The following is a 16267-nucleotide window of genomic DNA, read 5'->3' on the forward strand; positions in this document are numbered from 1 at the left end:
AGCGAGCCTTAGCGCTCACCTGAGCATACTGGGCTGGTGACTTGCTGCTCCCTCACACGTCCCAGCGAGCCTGCTATCCGGGATGCTTCTGGGAAAGGACGTGCTCTGTAGGGTGAGCGGGGCCCTCCGTGCAGAGAACCTGTGCCGGGGCCCTGCCTGCGGCAGACAAGGATCAGGCAACGGTGCTGCAGCGAGGGATGGAACTGTACAGCAGCCAGCCTCAGAGCTGCTCCCTTTAGTGACACATCCAGCAGTCTGCACTGCTTCAGCTGGAACTGGTAGGTGCCCTGTTTGCTGAGCTGCACCCAGGAACTGGCATGTGGAAAGCAAGACGGATTTTGCCCCTTTTACTACCTACTTATCTGGTCACAGGTTACCCAGTAGCCACAACATGTGCTTGAACATATGCTGAAAAGAGCAAGCAGAGCCTGGAGGACGTCAGTGGGTGATGGAGGCTCAGATACCACCATCTGTATGACATGTGCTGCTGTGCCTTAGGCCTTGGCCTGAGCACTGCAGTTCCACCCTTGGTGGTAAACATAAGAGTAGATGAGGCAGCGATGGGAGCGCAGATTTGCTATCAGAACTTTTGGGTTCAATTTTCATTCTCAGTGGAATAGCTGTGTGCAGTTTCTTACATGTGCTGCTTTGCAAATGAATTGTGCAGGACATGGCTATCAGTCAGAGACCACCTGGAGAGCAAGGTCGGCTTGATGCCATGTAGTCTTGCTGTGCTGGCCCCGGCGGTGTGGAGGTCAGGTCTGACTGATGGGAGGGTCTCACCTCTGCTCCCTGGGGGCTGTGGAAGTCTCTGCCCTTTGCCTACCTCCCGCTGTTTGAGTGCAGCCATGGAGCTTCAGTAGCTGGAGAGGCAGAATTGCCTGGACAGCAGTGGTTGATCTCTCGGCTTTCTTAGTAACCAACGGGGGTGCAGTTCTTTGTGAGATGTGTGTTTCCTACCCAAAAAGCCTCACAGCCCTCAGCCGAGTAGCAGCCTTGTTAGTACTAAGCAGCACCCGCTTGGATTCTGGGTCCTCAGTGGCAGAGTGGAATGTGCACAGGCATATGCTATATACTGTATACCAGGGCACGGAGCCGCTCACACAGACATCCCAGCACTGCCAGTAGACAGACAGGGCTAGAAACACACACAGCCACGAGAGCCAGTGGGAGCTGCGAGTGAAAGTTAGCTGCATTATTTGTGTAGACGCCGGTGAGGAACCCCACCAGGTACCTGGGTCTGGGAGCCATTTCTACAACACAGACGTTAAAGAAGGAATAAAGAAAATAATAGAGCATGGACTAAAATGGTCTGCAAAGCTTATTTCTCTTCATGCAGCCTCTGAAGAAGCAGTCTTTGGGGCTGTGGAGAAATAGGCAGCCTCCAGGCTGTGAGGCTAATGCAGAGCCACGGCTGTTTGTATAGCTGCAGAGCCTTTAAGAGAGGCTTGGGAAAACTAGCTTGGATTCCAATGAATATTTACAATTACACTGCTCCAAAGCTGAATCCAATCACAGCACTGCAGTATGCAGGCTTTGTGCATCAAAAGAAAATGAGAGGAAAGCAGGAAAGATGGAGTTGCCTTTGGAGAGACTTATAAACACAGATCTCTCTGCTTGTGGCAGAACTAAAATGCTTTATTTCTGATAGGACCAATTTATTCTTCAGGCATTTTGCTTGATATTAGAAAATGCCTGGCTGTTTTCTGAAGTGAGAGTCTTCAGCAGACGGTCTTTAATTCAGAATGAAAGGAATGGAAAGTGTTGTAGTTTATAATTTTGATACTGTACTAACAAACTCCAGAAATAGGGGAGCATTTCCAAAGTAGAGCAGGGGTTCCTTTCACTCACTGCAATCTTGGTTACCATGTGGAAGCAGGCTGGGCAGAGCTACCCTTGTTAAAACCATGCTTCTGATATCATATTTGGCTGATTACAATGCTCTGCCACTAAATAGGATGATCTAACAGACAAAGGAAAGGGAAATGCTGTCTGAACATTCATTGCAGCTCAGTATTGGCCTTTTCTTTTTTGCAGTGGAAGGTATACAAAAATAATTTTGTAGGGGAATCACTGTGTGATAAAAAATGGAGGTTTTGTGACTGCTAGATCACTGCAGAGAGCTGTGTGCAGCAGGATAGGGAGTGCGTGATAAAGCAGAGGCACTGCTTGAGGTGACAAAGGAAGAGCACCAAGCAGCTCGCCTCCAGGAGCTGCTCTGGTGGCCTGCCCATATTGCCCGCTGAGCAATTCTCCCACATGGTGCCAAGGGAAATCATCCTGGATTCTCTGACTTGTATTCCTTATGTTGGTAGTTGGGAATGCTGTAGGAAAGGGCTTGGCTAAAGGGGAACTCATCTGGATGATTTAAGAAGACCTACAATGTGTCCCACTGGTTCCATACATTGGGAGCTTTTATGGAACTCTGACACACTGGAGTGGTTGTGGAAGAAGGTAGGTGTGAGAACGGACAAAAGCACAGGGCAGGCTGGGGACAGTACGGATCACATAGCCAGCAGTTACGCTTCTTACTGTGACACTGCATGCACAGGACACCAGTCAGCAGTGCTGCCAAAGATGGCTGCGGCACCGAATGCTGCCTGCTGCTCGAACGTACAGGGGCTGTGAGTAATCTGTGCCCTTGGTGTGGTCCTACAGCACCAAAACACCACTGCTCTTAATTAAGTATAAATATTTAAGGTATATCCTTGCAGTCCACCATGCAGACATTCCCTAGCACCATGGCAGCATGAAAGCAGATGCTTTGAGAGAAGTCGGGTTAGGATTTACACTGCAAGAATGTGCAATTACTTTGTCACGGTGTGCACTGACAAGCACACCTGACCTGGGAAAGCAAGATCCAAAGGGCTGGCCTCCCCCATCGCCAAGGCCCCAGCAGGCAGCACGTCTCCACCCCTGAACGGAGGGCAGCACGTTGCTGTTTTCAGACTGTGCTAATCCCCTGGCATGTTTTGAAGATGATGCTGTTTCCTGGTGCAATTCACCTTGTGGCTGCACAGATCCCTTCTGCTGGATGGCAATCTTAAAGGATGCTGATGGGAAATCCCAGGAAGCTGGTCTCTGATCTGAGTCACGCTGCTGGTGCAGGGAAGCACTCTGTCACATGCAGGCATGGCACAGGGTGTTCCCTGCAGCTTGGCACATACTGAAGTCGATAGCCCTCAGCAGGAACTTGCATTCAGTATTGTACTGTCTAAGAGGCTTAAAATCGACTGTGAAGTTTCAGTACAGCCTCAAAAAAAATGTTCTCAGTTTCTCCACTGGTAGCTTTCTCCAGAAGGAGATGGTGCAATTTGGTGATTGATTCTTGGAATCTCGCTTGTGCATCTGCACTGTGGTATTTGGAATCATGTTAATATAAAAAACAGTCATTCGTTTCATTCATTTCAAGTTGTCTTGCGGGAATGGCAGCTGCCCAGACAAATTCCAGATGAAGATGAGAAATGTGACAGAGAGCCCAGTACTATGTGCAGCAGAAATAACAGTGCAGTTTTGCACCCATCAGGAGGCCACTGTGATCTGTCTTGCTCTCCACAGCTTATTGTAGGCTTTTATACCAGCTCCTGACAGACACCAGTTGCTATGGCCAAAACCAGCACTCCAGTTGACCAAAGGAAGAGTAGCATGCTTGCACAAATCTGATAAACCCACAGCCTGCTAGAGAACTACTAAATAGTTGCTAGTGTTAGAAGCATGTTAAAGCTCAAAGCAGCAAACGTTGTTGGAGCAGGACTTGGCGTAACAGTCTACAGGAGCCACCAGCCCAGGAGCTGGAGTGGCTGCGAGGGTCTCCTTTTGCCCATCCTGTGCATCTCTTCTTTAAGTTGTCTGGAATGTAAATGAGAGCTTCCTGAGCTGGAGTGGGGCTGGAGGGCAGACTCGGAGCAATGAGCAGGATGATAAAGACAACTGGAGTCATGGCTGAGCCAACCCTCATGCTGCTGATGGCAGGCAAAGCTCTGCAGTTACCCCGAAACTCCCAACTGAGCAATCCAGGTGGGTGCAGGGGGCTCTCACCACCACCTACCTGTACAGCTCTGCCCGTGTCTTCCAGCACTCCATCTCCTCACTACTGGCCTCAGATGCTGTGTGTGACGTGGCTGAGTGCTCTTCAGGACAGGTCCCACGTCTCCTCCTCCTGAGCCCTACGCTGGGCTCTCGTATTGCCGCAGTGGGACCTGTGTAGTAAGACCCGCGCTGGCTGGGACAACTGAGCAGGCTCTGCCCTCCTCCCTTGCCTGACCACACAGCCCTGGGAAGGTAAGAAGCACTGCTGGTATGAGAGAGTGTGGGAAGGGCTGACAGTGATCTCTATTAGCTGTAGAGCCCGAAGGGGAGGAGTGCCAGCAGCGCTCCTCCAGATGAAGAGCTGCTCCGTCTGCCAGAGCAATCTCTGCAGGGCCGGGGGATCCTGGGCTGTGATCAGTGCAGTGCCAGAAGGCAGTGCTTGGATGGGTGCCTCTCCCACACGTACCAGGACAAGCGCTTGTAATTCTGTGACAGCAAAAGTTGGATATGATTAGAGATGGCTGTAAACTGGTTTATGTACTCTGAAAAAAAAAAAAAAAAAAAAAAGTCTCACCAAACATTAATGGTCAAACACTTTGTAGAAAACTACCTAGATGTTACCCGCTATAACTGTTAATGGTGCATGTGTAAAGAGAGCTATTGCAGCAAGCAGCCCTTGGAGCTACTGCAGTTTCTCTGCTGGTGTCTCTGTACTCCATCCCTCCTCCCTGTTGCCTTAGCATCATGCCTTGCTCTCTGACCTGCTCCAGAGGACAACTCAGAAGGACGCTGGCTGAGCTTCCCCTCGGTCAGTGCGGGTGAGTGCACGCTTCGCCGCTCCACTGCCTGTGGCAAACCACGGTGCCTCGGGGACCCCCGCATTCCCTCTGGGGAGCAGCAGCAGACCAGCATTGTCTCGCCTGTTTTATGGCCTCTGGAGGCACACTGCACAATGTGAGGCTGCCTCGGACAGGACCCCATGTTCCAAACTCGTCAGGCCAAGCAGGAGCCTGTGTATCACAGACGTGGGGGCAGCTGACTTCCCGGCCGGGGGCCAAGTGCCTTGCTTCTCTGAGACTCCCTGGTGTGGCCGAGTCCCCTCAGGAGGTCACTGGGCAGCCCCAAATGCCCCAGGGAGCCTTCCCAGCCTGCAAGCCCCGGGGCAGCGGTTCCCTGGGCCTGCACCACCACCCACGCCGGGAGCAGAGATGCTCCCTGACTTGCAGTACAAGCGCCATCGACCCAGCTCGAGCGCTCCCCGGGAGAAGCACAGGTTCTTGCACAGGTTCTTGCACTAGAGTCGGCCGGCTGACACAACAGCAAGCTGTTTGCTAGACATCCTGGCAGCTCATCACAGAGAGGAGCTGGGACAGAGAGGCTTCTGCTGTTACTGCCAGCTCTGTCACTGTGAAGCGTGAGTGTTGTTTAAAAGTGGACTAGTCTGTCAAGGCTCACCTGTATCCTGACGTGGCAGTGCGCAGGTAGGGTTACTAGCCCACCACTGCAAATTTTTAAGCTAGACTTTTTGGATACAACTCATTAAAAAAGGAGAACTGGCTGATACTGAGACAGGGCAGGATCAGTCCTTGCAAAGGGACCTGGGGCAGTGAAGGAAAGAAAACTGTGATCAGCTGAAAATCTGTCTACCTCACTACCTCACCTCTGCCAGTAGCCAAGAACTGCTCTCTTGGTCAGTGTAAGAAGAGGGCATAGATACTGCAGCGCTGCCTGGAATCCTCTGCCAGCCTCCAGTGATCCACACCTCGGAGGCTTCAGAAGCAAAAGTGGGGTCTTGCATTCAATAAATGTAAGTGCATTTTTTTCTGCCATTAAAATGTTTAATTTCTTTTTGAATGCATATAAACTTTGGGAGTCCACCAGACTGCGAAGCAATCCAAGACAACATATGACATTGAAAAGAATGACTGGTTTTTGTTTTGTAGTTGTTACCTGCTAATTTATGGGATGCTGCTGGTTCTTATATTGAAGGGACAACAAAAAATCATACTGCAGACAACCTCTATATGCCAAACTTGATTTTATAATCCTCTTCAGTCGTTTATTTTCCAGGCTAAAGAGACTATCCAGTTTTTCCTCACATGGAAAATATTCTTTGTATTTGATCATCCTTGTTGCTCTTCTCTGAAATGCTTCCAACTCTATTTTTCTTGAGAGGCAGACCAGAGCTGCATATGGTAATCACAGTGCAGCTTCCACTATGGATCTGTTCAGTGGCATAGCTGTGATCTGCTCCCCATTATTTTCCTAATAAACAGTCAGTTTGCCTTTTGGGCTGCTCCTGGGCACTAAGCAAACATTTCCATAGAACCATCTCTCCATCTATATCTGGTTTTATCTAGGACAGCCCCAAGCCCTCACTTCTGAGGAGGGAACAGAGCTACAGCAGCTGGGACTGCAAGTGAAATCTTGTAAGAAAGAAAGTGCAAATGTCCCAGAACTTTAGCAGGGTTAAGACCACCTGGCTGTGCCTCGTACCTGCAAGACTGGGGACAGCTGCTAAACATCTGAAAAACAAGATATGAGCTAAGAGCAGCCTCACAACACTCCAGCCCTGTCCTCTTCCAGGCATATCTACCCTCGAGTACCAGCGCCTCCAGAGAGGCTGCGCAGCACTGTGGGAAGAGCTCCGGAGCTTGCTCTTTGCAGAAGCAAAACTGGGGGTCAGGTCAGGCAGAACCAGTAGGAATGGCCCATATTGGCCCTGCACTTGGATGCTGAGCCTCCTTAAACAAAACACCCGCGTCTGCTGAACGTGGTCACCCTTTCAACCTTGTTGCAAGGATTCCTTCTGAGATCCCACCTTCGCTTACCGGACCAAGCACAAAGGCCATTGTTACACAGCCCACAGGACTGCTGATGGCCCACGTGGATCAGGGACAGGCCCACACGCTTCAGCTGATGCAGCCTGCACAGTTCAGAGCTGAAGGGCAGCCGGCTTCATTGCTCAAGAGTTCTGCCAGGTGGCTCCTTCACCGTTCAGCACAAGCACACCTAACCAGTGAACACAGCTGGAGCTCCTGCAGATAAACACTGATGTTAAGTCACTATCAAAGAACACAAATAATGGCCTGTTCTCTTCATCCTTCTTCACATTTTCTTTCTGTAGATTCACAGAGTGAACAGGAAAGGATCGTGCAGTCTGACCTTCTGTACCTGCAGCCAAGAAAATTTCACCATGTTACTGCTGAATTCAATAACTTGTTTGACAAAGGCAGCTTTGGAAGGGCGTTCAGCTGGGCTTGAAGACATCAAGAGATGGCAAATGCACTACTTCCTCCATTGGCAGTCAATCCCTTTGCAGCACTCCTACTTTTTTAATTTTTCTGATTATTGCTGTGCCAGTGGGGCTAATGAAGCTTTCTATGCAGCAGCAGTATGGTCTCAACTTTGTTTGCCATGCGTTTTATGCTTTATCTTTTCTGTATCTTAGAATACTCCCTTCTTTTTTGCCAGAGACTTAAGGTTAACCACAAGCAAATAAAGGGCATGAGGAATACTCTCTTTCTGCCTCTATTTCTGCATTCCCATGCCTGCCTGCCCACACACCCTGTGGAAGTTCTTCCTGTGGTCCCCATCACAAGTCTTTTTTTCACTTACCCAGCTCCCTCGGGTTTCTGCCTCCTCAGCCTCCACGTTTCCCCCTCATCTTTTCCCACCTGCTGTTGCCATTGCTGCTGGCTCGGGAGGAAACCCGCCCCGAGCCAATACTGATGTAGCTGTCCGGGTGCACCATCTCCCAGCAGCTTAGTGGCCGTAACTGTAAGAACCACCAAGGCATCAGGTTCTGTCAGCAGACTTGAGCAGCACTGCTTTTCCTTCTCTCCCTCCTTCCTTCTTCCAGCAGGATCTCTGCTTCCTGCTGATTTCTAGCTCGTGGTTCCTTATAGCAACATGTGGCAGCTTCTACACAGCCTACGTACGTCCTTCTCTGCGACACAAGAAGCCAAGGAGCAGCTTGCAGTAGCAGTGGTGGAAATGGGTGCCATGACAGAGTAAAGAGGTGATGGAGAGGCACTGCCAGCACGTGGCAGGAGGCAGCCCCGGCGGGTGGGTGTACACCTTCACGGTTGCAGGGTCGCTCCTGTGCCTGCCTGGGCATTGCTCATCCTGGGTGGAGGTGTTTAAAACCCGACTGGACACAGCCCTGGGCAGGCAGGATGGTTTCGGGAGGCCCCTGCTCTGTGCTTCTGTGACACTGGGCCTGTCCCCGGGGCGCTGGGAAGGCACAGGAGGCAGCGGCCTCTCTGCTGCCGGCAAAGCCCCCAGGCTGCCCCCGGCACCCGCGGCGGTGTGCCAGGCGTGAGTCGAGGTACCCGGTGTTCCAGCAACACGAACGCCAACGGTTGGCTTCTGTGACGGCTGGGTGGGCGCCCGCAGGCACCACATGCCGCAACTCCCCCCCCGCCCGAGGTTTCAAGGGGAGAAGCGGAGGGCTGGAGGGGCAAAGGATGCACACAGAGCTTCTCTCTACCCCAGGATTTGGCTTTGGCGCTCAGTCTGTGCTGGAAATGCAGGAAGGGCACGTTCCTACTTACCTTTTGCCACCGCAGCCATTTCCTCCTACTCTGTTTTTACATTTCCAGTTCGTTCTTTCTCCCTTCTCTGTAGGGGACCCTCTCCCACGGGCTGCAATGTTTTTTTAGTATTTCTCAAGTAGCTAGCTGAGACCCTGGAAAGGATAATGACATCATTTTCACTGTAGAATGCAAAGCCACGCAGGACTTTCCTGTTGGTTCTCTCTCCCCCGTAGACTCTGACCGTGCTACTGACCGTTTGTTTGTTGATATCCCTCACCAGCCAAACACCGTGCCCAGCACAGTACCCAAAGGTGATTAGACCAGAGGCACCAGCTTCCTACCAACACGGAGAATTGGAAATTATCGCTAGAACCGCAGAGAAAAAAACCTTTAAGCCTTATTAAAATTCCGCGAAGGCAAACTCTGTTCCCGTTTCCCCTTTCGTGAATCCACCCGGCTGCCGCTGGCACCGCCGCCCGCTGCACCGGCCCCGGCTGGGTCCCGGGGGCGGACGGACGGACGGACGGACGGACGACACCGCGCCCCCAGCCCCGGGCGGGCCCCGGTGCCGCTCGGCGGGCGGCATGGCGTCTGCGGCGCCCGAGGCCTCCGCGCCCCCCCGGGGCGGCCCGCCCGGCCGGGCAGCGGCAGGAGGGGCCGGGACCGGGCGAGGCGGCGGCCGCGGCAGCACCGGGGTCCCGGCGGGGGCCGGCGGGTCCCGGGGCCGCCACAGCGCGGGCCGAGAGCGACCCCTGCCGGGCGGCGGCGGCGGCGGGGCGGGGCGCGGCGCGGAGGGATCCGGGGCGGGGCCGGGACGCGCCGGGACCCGCCCGCGCTCGGGCCCCTCCGGTCGCGCTCGGGCCCCTCCGCCCGCGCTCGGGCCCCTCCGCCCGCGCTCGGGCCCCTCCGCCCGCGCTCGGGCCGCTCCGCCCGCGCTCGGGATCCTCCGCCCGCACCGGACACGGCACCGTCCCTCCGGGCCCCCCTCCCCCCCCCGCCCCGCAGTCCCTCCGCTGCGCCTCCTCCTGCCGCTCCCCTCAGCTCCCTCCCGCCCGCGGGCTCCATCTCCCCCCCGGCACCAACGCGACCGCCTCCCCGCTGCCCTCCAGGCCTCCCCCTCGCCTTTTGGACCCCCTCTCCTTTCGCTTCCCTCCAGGCTCTGGTCGCCGCCTGCCTCCGTTAAGCCGCTTGCCCCCCTGACCGTTCCTGCCTCCCCCACCATCCCCTTCGGGCCTCCCTGTCTCTTCAGCCTCCACATCCCCTCCAGCCACCCCTTCCCCTTTCGTGTCCTACTCACACTCTTTTTGTAGTCAGACATCTGGCCTCAGAGTTTTTATGGACTGCTACTTGCTTTTGGGCCCCCCGTTTCACCCTCTACTCCCTTTTCAGCCTCCCTCTGGCCTCACACCACTAGCAGTTTTGGTCTCCTCCACACTGATGTCTGCTCTTTTTAAGCCTCCTTTTGCCCCCTTTTTTTGGCCTCGCCACCCTTTCTCAGCCACACTCACCTATTGTGGCTCACTCTGACACCCACCCCATTAGATCCCCTCTTTTTTGACCCCATCCACTCTCTGGTTTCACATTTTAATCCTCCCCATCGCTTTCTGGCCTCCCACTGCCTTCTGTCCAGCCTGTACCTACTGGCCTTCTCCTTGACTCTCGCCTCCTGATTTTTTTTTTTTTTTTTCCTTCAGTTCTTTTTCAGCCTCCACCTGCCCTCTGGTCTCCCACTTATTTTTCAGCCATCCCTTTCCTCAACATCCCCCTCTTTCCCCACCAACTCCCCCTGCCCTCTGGCCTCCACTTTATTTTCCAAACTCCACCTTTTCAGACTTCAGCTGCCCCTGTTCTCCCGCTCTCTTTCAGCTTCCGCTCTCTTTTTCAGCATCTACCTGTTGTCCAGCCCTCCCCACCTTCAACATCCATCTGTCCTCCAGCTTTGGGTGGGAGACTGAACAGAGGTGGGAGGTCAACCTGAAAATAGAGGCCAAAAAAGTGTGGGATGCTGAAAAGGAGTGGGAGGCTGAACAGAGGTGAGAGGCCAAACAAGGGTGGGAGGCCACCACAAAAGTAGACGCTGATAAGGGGTGGGATGCTGACAATAAAATAGAGGCCAAAAAGGGATGGAAGGTAGAAATTAAGTGGGAGGCCAAGAAAGTAGTGGCAGAGAAAGGGTGGCAGGCGAAGATGAAATTAGAGGCCAAAAAGAAGTGGGAGGCTTACAAGAAAGTAGAAGTTGAAAAGGCCAAAAAGGGGAGGAATTCCAATAAGAGTTTTATTGTCCTTTTTGTTGTTCTTTTTATCCTCTGCTTTCTTGTTGGTCCCCTGCACCATTTTGGACTCCCATCCCTTTTCAGCCTCACAGCTTTTTTTCAGCCTTCACCCCCTTTTGGCCTCCTACCCTTTTTCAGCCTCTCATCCTTCTTTGGCTTTTTCTTTCTTACTGACCTCCCCCACTCCTTTTCCAGCTTCCCTTGCTTGTTCTCCCATCCCTTTTTATCCTCTCTTGTTGACCTCCCATCCCTTTTCAGTCTCTACTTTCTTGATGGCTTCCCATCCCTTTGTTGGTCTTCCACCCTTTTTCAGCCACTATTTTTTTCCACATTTACCCCTTTTTGGCCTCTACTTTCTTGTCAGCCTCCCTGCCCTCAGCCTCCCACCTTTTTTTTTTTTTTGTTCTCCTACCCTTTCTTAGCCTCTTCTTTCACTTTAACCTCTTACCTCTTTTCGGTCCTCCCACCTTTTGTCAGCCTCTACCTCTTTTTGGCCTTTAATTTCTTGTTGGCTTCCCAGCCTTTTTCAGCCTCCTATCCTTTTTCTGCTTCTTTCTTGTTGTCCTCTTACCTAGTTTTGGCAATTGCCTGTCTGGCTCACCCAAAATTCATGCTGGGGCTATCAGGAGTCGTTCAGCTAGGAGCTGGCACACTGCAGCATGACGCAACAGCACTCCATGCAGCAAGCTCTGCCAGGCTGCTACATATCACCTTTGTTAAATTTGTCACTAAAATCAATAAGCAATCCTCAGGTGGTGCAGCTCTCAAGAGTTCTTCAAGGAGCTCTGGACTAACCCTTCCCCAGACAAATTCCGGGGCACTTGGATTTTTGACTTTGCACACTGTCACGGAGCCAATGCCAGTGGCTGGCCGTGGAGACATCTGTACTTCTCTTACTTGTGGTTTCTCGCAGTTTCTGTCCCTTGAGGTGGAAGAGCTCCCTATCTCTAGATGCAAGTTGGTTGCTTCCTCTCCTATTTTCAGATCAGACAATAAACACATTCCCCATTAAATCCTGCTGGAGAAACCCAGCTGTTCGGCAGCAGCCCCTTTTCCCTTCTCCCTTGCCTCCAGGTCTGAGTGCTGAAACCGCAGAAAACCTGGGAAACCTTCCTGGGGGAGTCTTCTTCTCCACATGGACCACCGCCGGCACAGACCCGTGACCCAGCGCCGCCGCCGTGGACCCCCGCACCCCAGGGTGCATCTGCCGGGGCGACCCTGGTGGAGGGGGCTCCGGCTGCCCCCGCTGCGCCCCAAGGTGAAGCTGTCCTTCTCCTTCTGCACCGCGTCTGATGGGTGGGAGGGCGCATGTGCCTCAGGGAGAGGCATCGGTCTTGCTATCGCTGGTCTCAGTAAGCAAGCATACACACAAAGTACAGCTAAAAAACTGCAGAACAATAAGACAGCCTAAAGCCTCTAATTCGTGGGATGTCGGGTGTTACTACAGCTGTCCTTTCCTCCTTTATCAGGTTTTAGGCACGTGCTTGACTTCTGTGGTAGATATAAGGGGGAGATCTGGTTATTTTAAGATTTCTTTTCAGTTCTGTTGTACAAATGACATCCACAGATCACTCCATGGTCAGGCTGAGGGAGATGGTAGGATTAGACTGAGGTTCCTTTAGTTTTACTCTTCCCCCCCGCCCCCCTTTTTTTTTTTCCCCTCTAGGCTTTGCATATACCATCTGAGCATGCTCAAAAGCATTTTTGTTGTAGTTGCAAGTGTTTGTTTCTCTGGAAGGAGTGAGGCCACATGAGGATGAAGTCTGGTTAAGCTAAAAAAAATGTAGCTGTTTTTCCCGTGGTTAGAATTATTTTTAACACTAGTAATTTTTTACATGCAAGTATTTTTCCACTCATTCCATAACTCGGAGATAGTTGAAAGGAGGTTAATCAAACATTTGAATTAAATGCATCTTCACACAAAAGCTCAGCACGTACGATTTTAGCTGCAAAACAGAAGTGTTTCAGCTGGAGTTCAGCCTGAGCACGATATGATCGTGCCCATGGTCCCCTCAGCCTGCCAACGCTGTTGCACACGTAGCCTCAGCTCACCTGCTACACTGGAGTAGCCCCTCTGAGCAGGACAGAAAACCCAGGTAAATCTTTAAGCCCAAGATCTCGTTCAGTAGTTCTGCAATAGCTCACCCGGTGCCTGGAGCACCCCTTCAAGCTCAAGCCCGGCCATACGCCCCCAGACCAGCCCAGGAACGGGTGTGTCTGGCCCCAGGCACCAAAGGGGGCTGTGAAGACCCAGCATGGCATCTCCCACCCCATCACAGGACCACCAGAATTAGTGTCTGCTTTGGACTCGGTAACTGGCTGAGCAGAGATGGAAATAAGCTGGCCAGACTTTGTTTTAAATGTCCACTGATGGCACATCTGCAGCAGTAAGTTTACTCTGCCAAGAGTTAGCTATTAGTGCATATGCTTTATTTCCAGTTTAAGTTTGGCTTGTTTCTTCTTAGTCATCAGCATGAGCTGTACTTTTGCCTTCTAGATCTAAGAGCCTTCTGTTATTGACTGTTTTCCACAAAACCACTTACAGATGTGTGAGCAAATCACCCCTCTCTGTTTTCTACTCAACCCCGTGGGCAGCATCACTTGAGTCGTGCAGGCTGAGGCAGTGGCTCCTCTTGGAGCCCTTCCCAGGGCTCCAACACCCCCTTGCACCAGGAGCAGCAGGAGCATGTGAGCTCCTGCCGCCACCAAGAGACCACAGCTCCTTGCTGAGATGTTCCTGTCACTAGCTCAGCGATCCTGTTGACTCAATAGCCCACCACTTCCACTGAGCACACACAAGCCGCTGCTTAATCTCCAAGCCTACCATGACTTCCACCAAGCCCGTGCTCCCAGGACAGGCTCTGCGCTGCTGCAGCAGTGCCTGTGCTTTGCTCCTGAAAGCAGGATTCTACATTTTGCAGTGCCCTGATGTCATCTGCCTGCACCTGGGGTGACACAGCATCGAGAGTTTCTTTGTTTTCTTCCATTTATTAGTTAAAAATGCTACCGTTTGCTCCGACATAGGTTGTTGGAGGAGTTCACCAGCCTCGGTGCTTCTTTGCATGCTCCAAGAGCGTGCTTGAAGTGATCCCATCTGGGTTCTACTCCAAACTGGTTTTTTCCTTTCCATTTGCTCACTTGCAGTATATTGGTCACTGGTACAGAGACCATGCAGCCCAGGAACCTACGTGGAGAGAGTGAGCCTTTGGGGTGGGGGTCAGCATGTGCACAACATGCAGGCTCACGTTTTGTGAGAAGGCAGAAGCTCCTTATGTTGAAAGGTGCTTCCAGTAGAAATATTTCAGTGGCAAAAACTGTTCCGTATTGGGCTTGACCCACACTGGTGCCAGTAGATGTATCTGGTCAAAACCAGACAGGATTACAGAGGGATGTATATTATTAGCATACACATTAAATACTGAAGTTTAAATGAACTGACATATAGTGGCTACACAAAGGCAGCACTCCCTCCAATCTGCGGAGGAGACAGTAAAGAAAGGGCTGTCAGAGAAAGGCAGGTTAAAATGCAAGAGGAGACTTCAAAGCTAAAACAGTTCACATACTTGAAGAGTTCTCCTTTTAAAATACCACTCAAAAGCATCAGGTGTTGGACTTCAGGATATGAGCATCAGACAAGCAAAGAAAATAAGGAATCAAAGGCTGTTCTGTGCGGGGTGTTTTCCTGCTTCCCATGTGCAAAAGCATGATCATTGCTTTCTAAGCACTGGCCATTTAGGACGGCTGCCAGGACGTAACATGCAGGCGCGGAGGCGGCCAGCGCCAGCTGAATCCGAGCAGCAGAACTCCCGCCCGTGCCGCACAGCCCCTCGGCCAGCAGCGAGCTGCCCACCGGCTCCCCGGCGCCGGGCCCGGGCCGCGGGCGAGAGGCAGCGTTTGCCACAGGGCCACGTTGCCAGGTCACTCCAGATCTGTGCCTGCTGTGCAGCTGATCACAGGCAGGACACTTCGACCTGCGTGTTTGTTAGCTGTCTTGTGGAGGTTTGCAAACTGCCCCCTCGAGCACACCATGGCTGGGTCTGCTGCAGCCATGGCTGGGTGCTTGGCCGCACGAGTCGCCAGCGGTGTCCAACACACTACTGGTATGTGCAAATACAATGTCGGCTGCTACACAAACTATTTATGCATTCACATAGTTACAAGCAAGACCTTAACTTATCTCTGCTTTGGCTTCCCTGTGCAAAATGGGGATAATAACACTTGCTCATTTTGCAGAAGGGCTCTGCTGTTCGGTTCATGAATATAAAGTAGTTTGAGATCCTCTGATAGAAGGTGCTAGAGATGGACAAAGGGGTACTAATGGCACAAAGCTGACTAAGTCCTAAGCAGTGGTCGCACCCAGTTGCACTGTGTTTGCTAATCCAAGTGTGTAATCGGCGTATATATAGGCGACATGTTGGTTCGGGCTGTGTAATACACAGAAAATTCAAAGTGCGCTCTCAGTCTGAGCTCACGCTTGCCTAAAGGGGCAGCCGGTGTCTGTGCACACAGCCACAAAGGACTGCCGATGCGAGATGGAAATGGAGAGCTGTCTGGTAGCGGGAGCGAGAGACGGGTGTATATCTAAATACAGACATGGTGCTGCTCCTTGAAACAGAAAACATCTAAATCTCTCTCCTCCCTCCCCACCTCTGCCTGTCAGCTCCTCCAAATGAAGTCCCAGATTTGTTTTCCCGATTTCCATTTTGTATCCTAAAATATTCACCCCAAGTTCCGCTTGACAGACATCCCTAATCTAATCTTCATGTCTGCTTTCTAATTTTCGCAGTCAGGATAAAACAAATTGGCTGGCGTTAATTGCCTGTGCAGCGGCCTGGAGCTTTGAGCCGTGATTTACGAGCTCAGAGCAGGCGCTCTGCAACACATTTTTCTTAATTTATTTTTAATGAGTCTCTCAATTAATTTTCTTGGAAACATCTTAATGATGTTGGAGGCGGGTGTTAATGAGGTTTGTACCAGTGCCTCATTTTGCATATTTTAAAGTACTGAATGGCACCACAAGCAAGCTCCTAGTCCTAAAACAGAAAAAAGCTTATGGCTGGAGAGAGTTACCCTCCTCGGCTAGCACTGCTCGCTCAGCTTAGGCTTTCTGGCTGCACGGGCCCGTTGGTGATTTGGAGTGTCGGGAGGCCAAAGCCAGCCAAGCCTGCGGGGACGGGACGATGCCAGCGGTGCGGGATGCAGAGGAGCCGCACTGGGACACGGCTGGTGGCTGGATGCTTCTTACCGGAGGGGATCAAAGCCTGGGCTCAGCGCGGCTCTCCCCGACACCCCTGTGCTGGCATCCCCCGCAACGTGGGTGCCCCGTCCCCCCAGCCAGACCCCTGGGGGGAGCACCCTGGGCACAGGGGCCAGGCTGCCGGGGCTGGCGGCTGTGGGGTGCTCCGGGGCGTCTCCGCCGGCTCACGG

The 16267-nt window shown here is 52.4% G+C and overlaps 1 protein-coding gene across 3 annotated transcripts in view; it reads left to right on the top strand.

The window, feature by feature from the left end:
- The window catches only part of PMFBP1 (polyamine modulated factor 1 binding protein 1), a 139207-nt gene that overhangs the window by 114759 nt on the left and 8181 nt on the right, over positions 1–16267 (top strand). The window contains exon 7 of one of the 3 annotated variants that reach the window (XM_042797362.1): positions 11915–12098. The exons of the other annotated variants lie outside the window; for them this stretch is intronic. Coding sequence (XP_042653296.1) covers positions 11976–12098 — 123 coding nt within the window. The 5' untranslated portion in view covers positions 11915–11975. The remainder of the gene's footprint in view (positions 1–11914; positions 12099–16267) is intronic. 3 annotated transcript variants of the gene reach the window in all.

The sequence above is a fragment of the Tyto alba genome, unplaced genomic scaffold (assembly GCF_018691265.1).
Source record: "Tyto alba isolate M040663 unplaced genomic scaffold, T.alba_DEE_v4.0 Super-Scaffold_26, whole genome shotgun sequence".
Taxonomy (NCBI): Eukaryota; Metazoa; Chordata; class Aves; order Strigiformes; family Tytonidae; genus Tyto; species Tyto alba.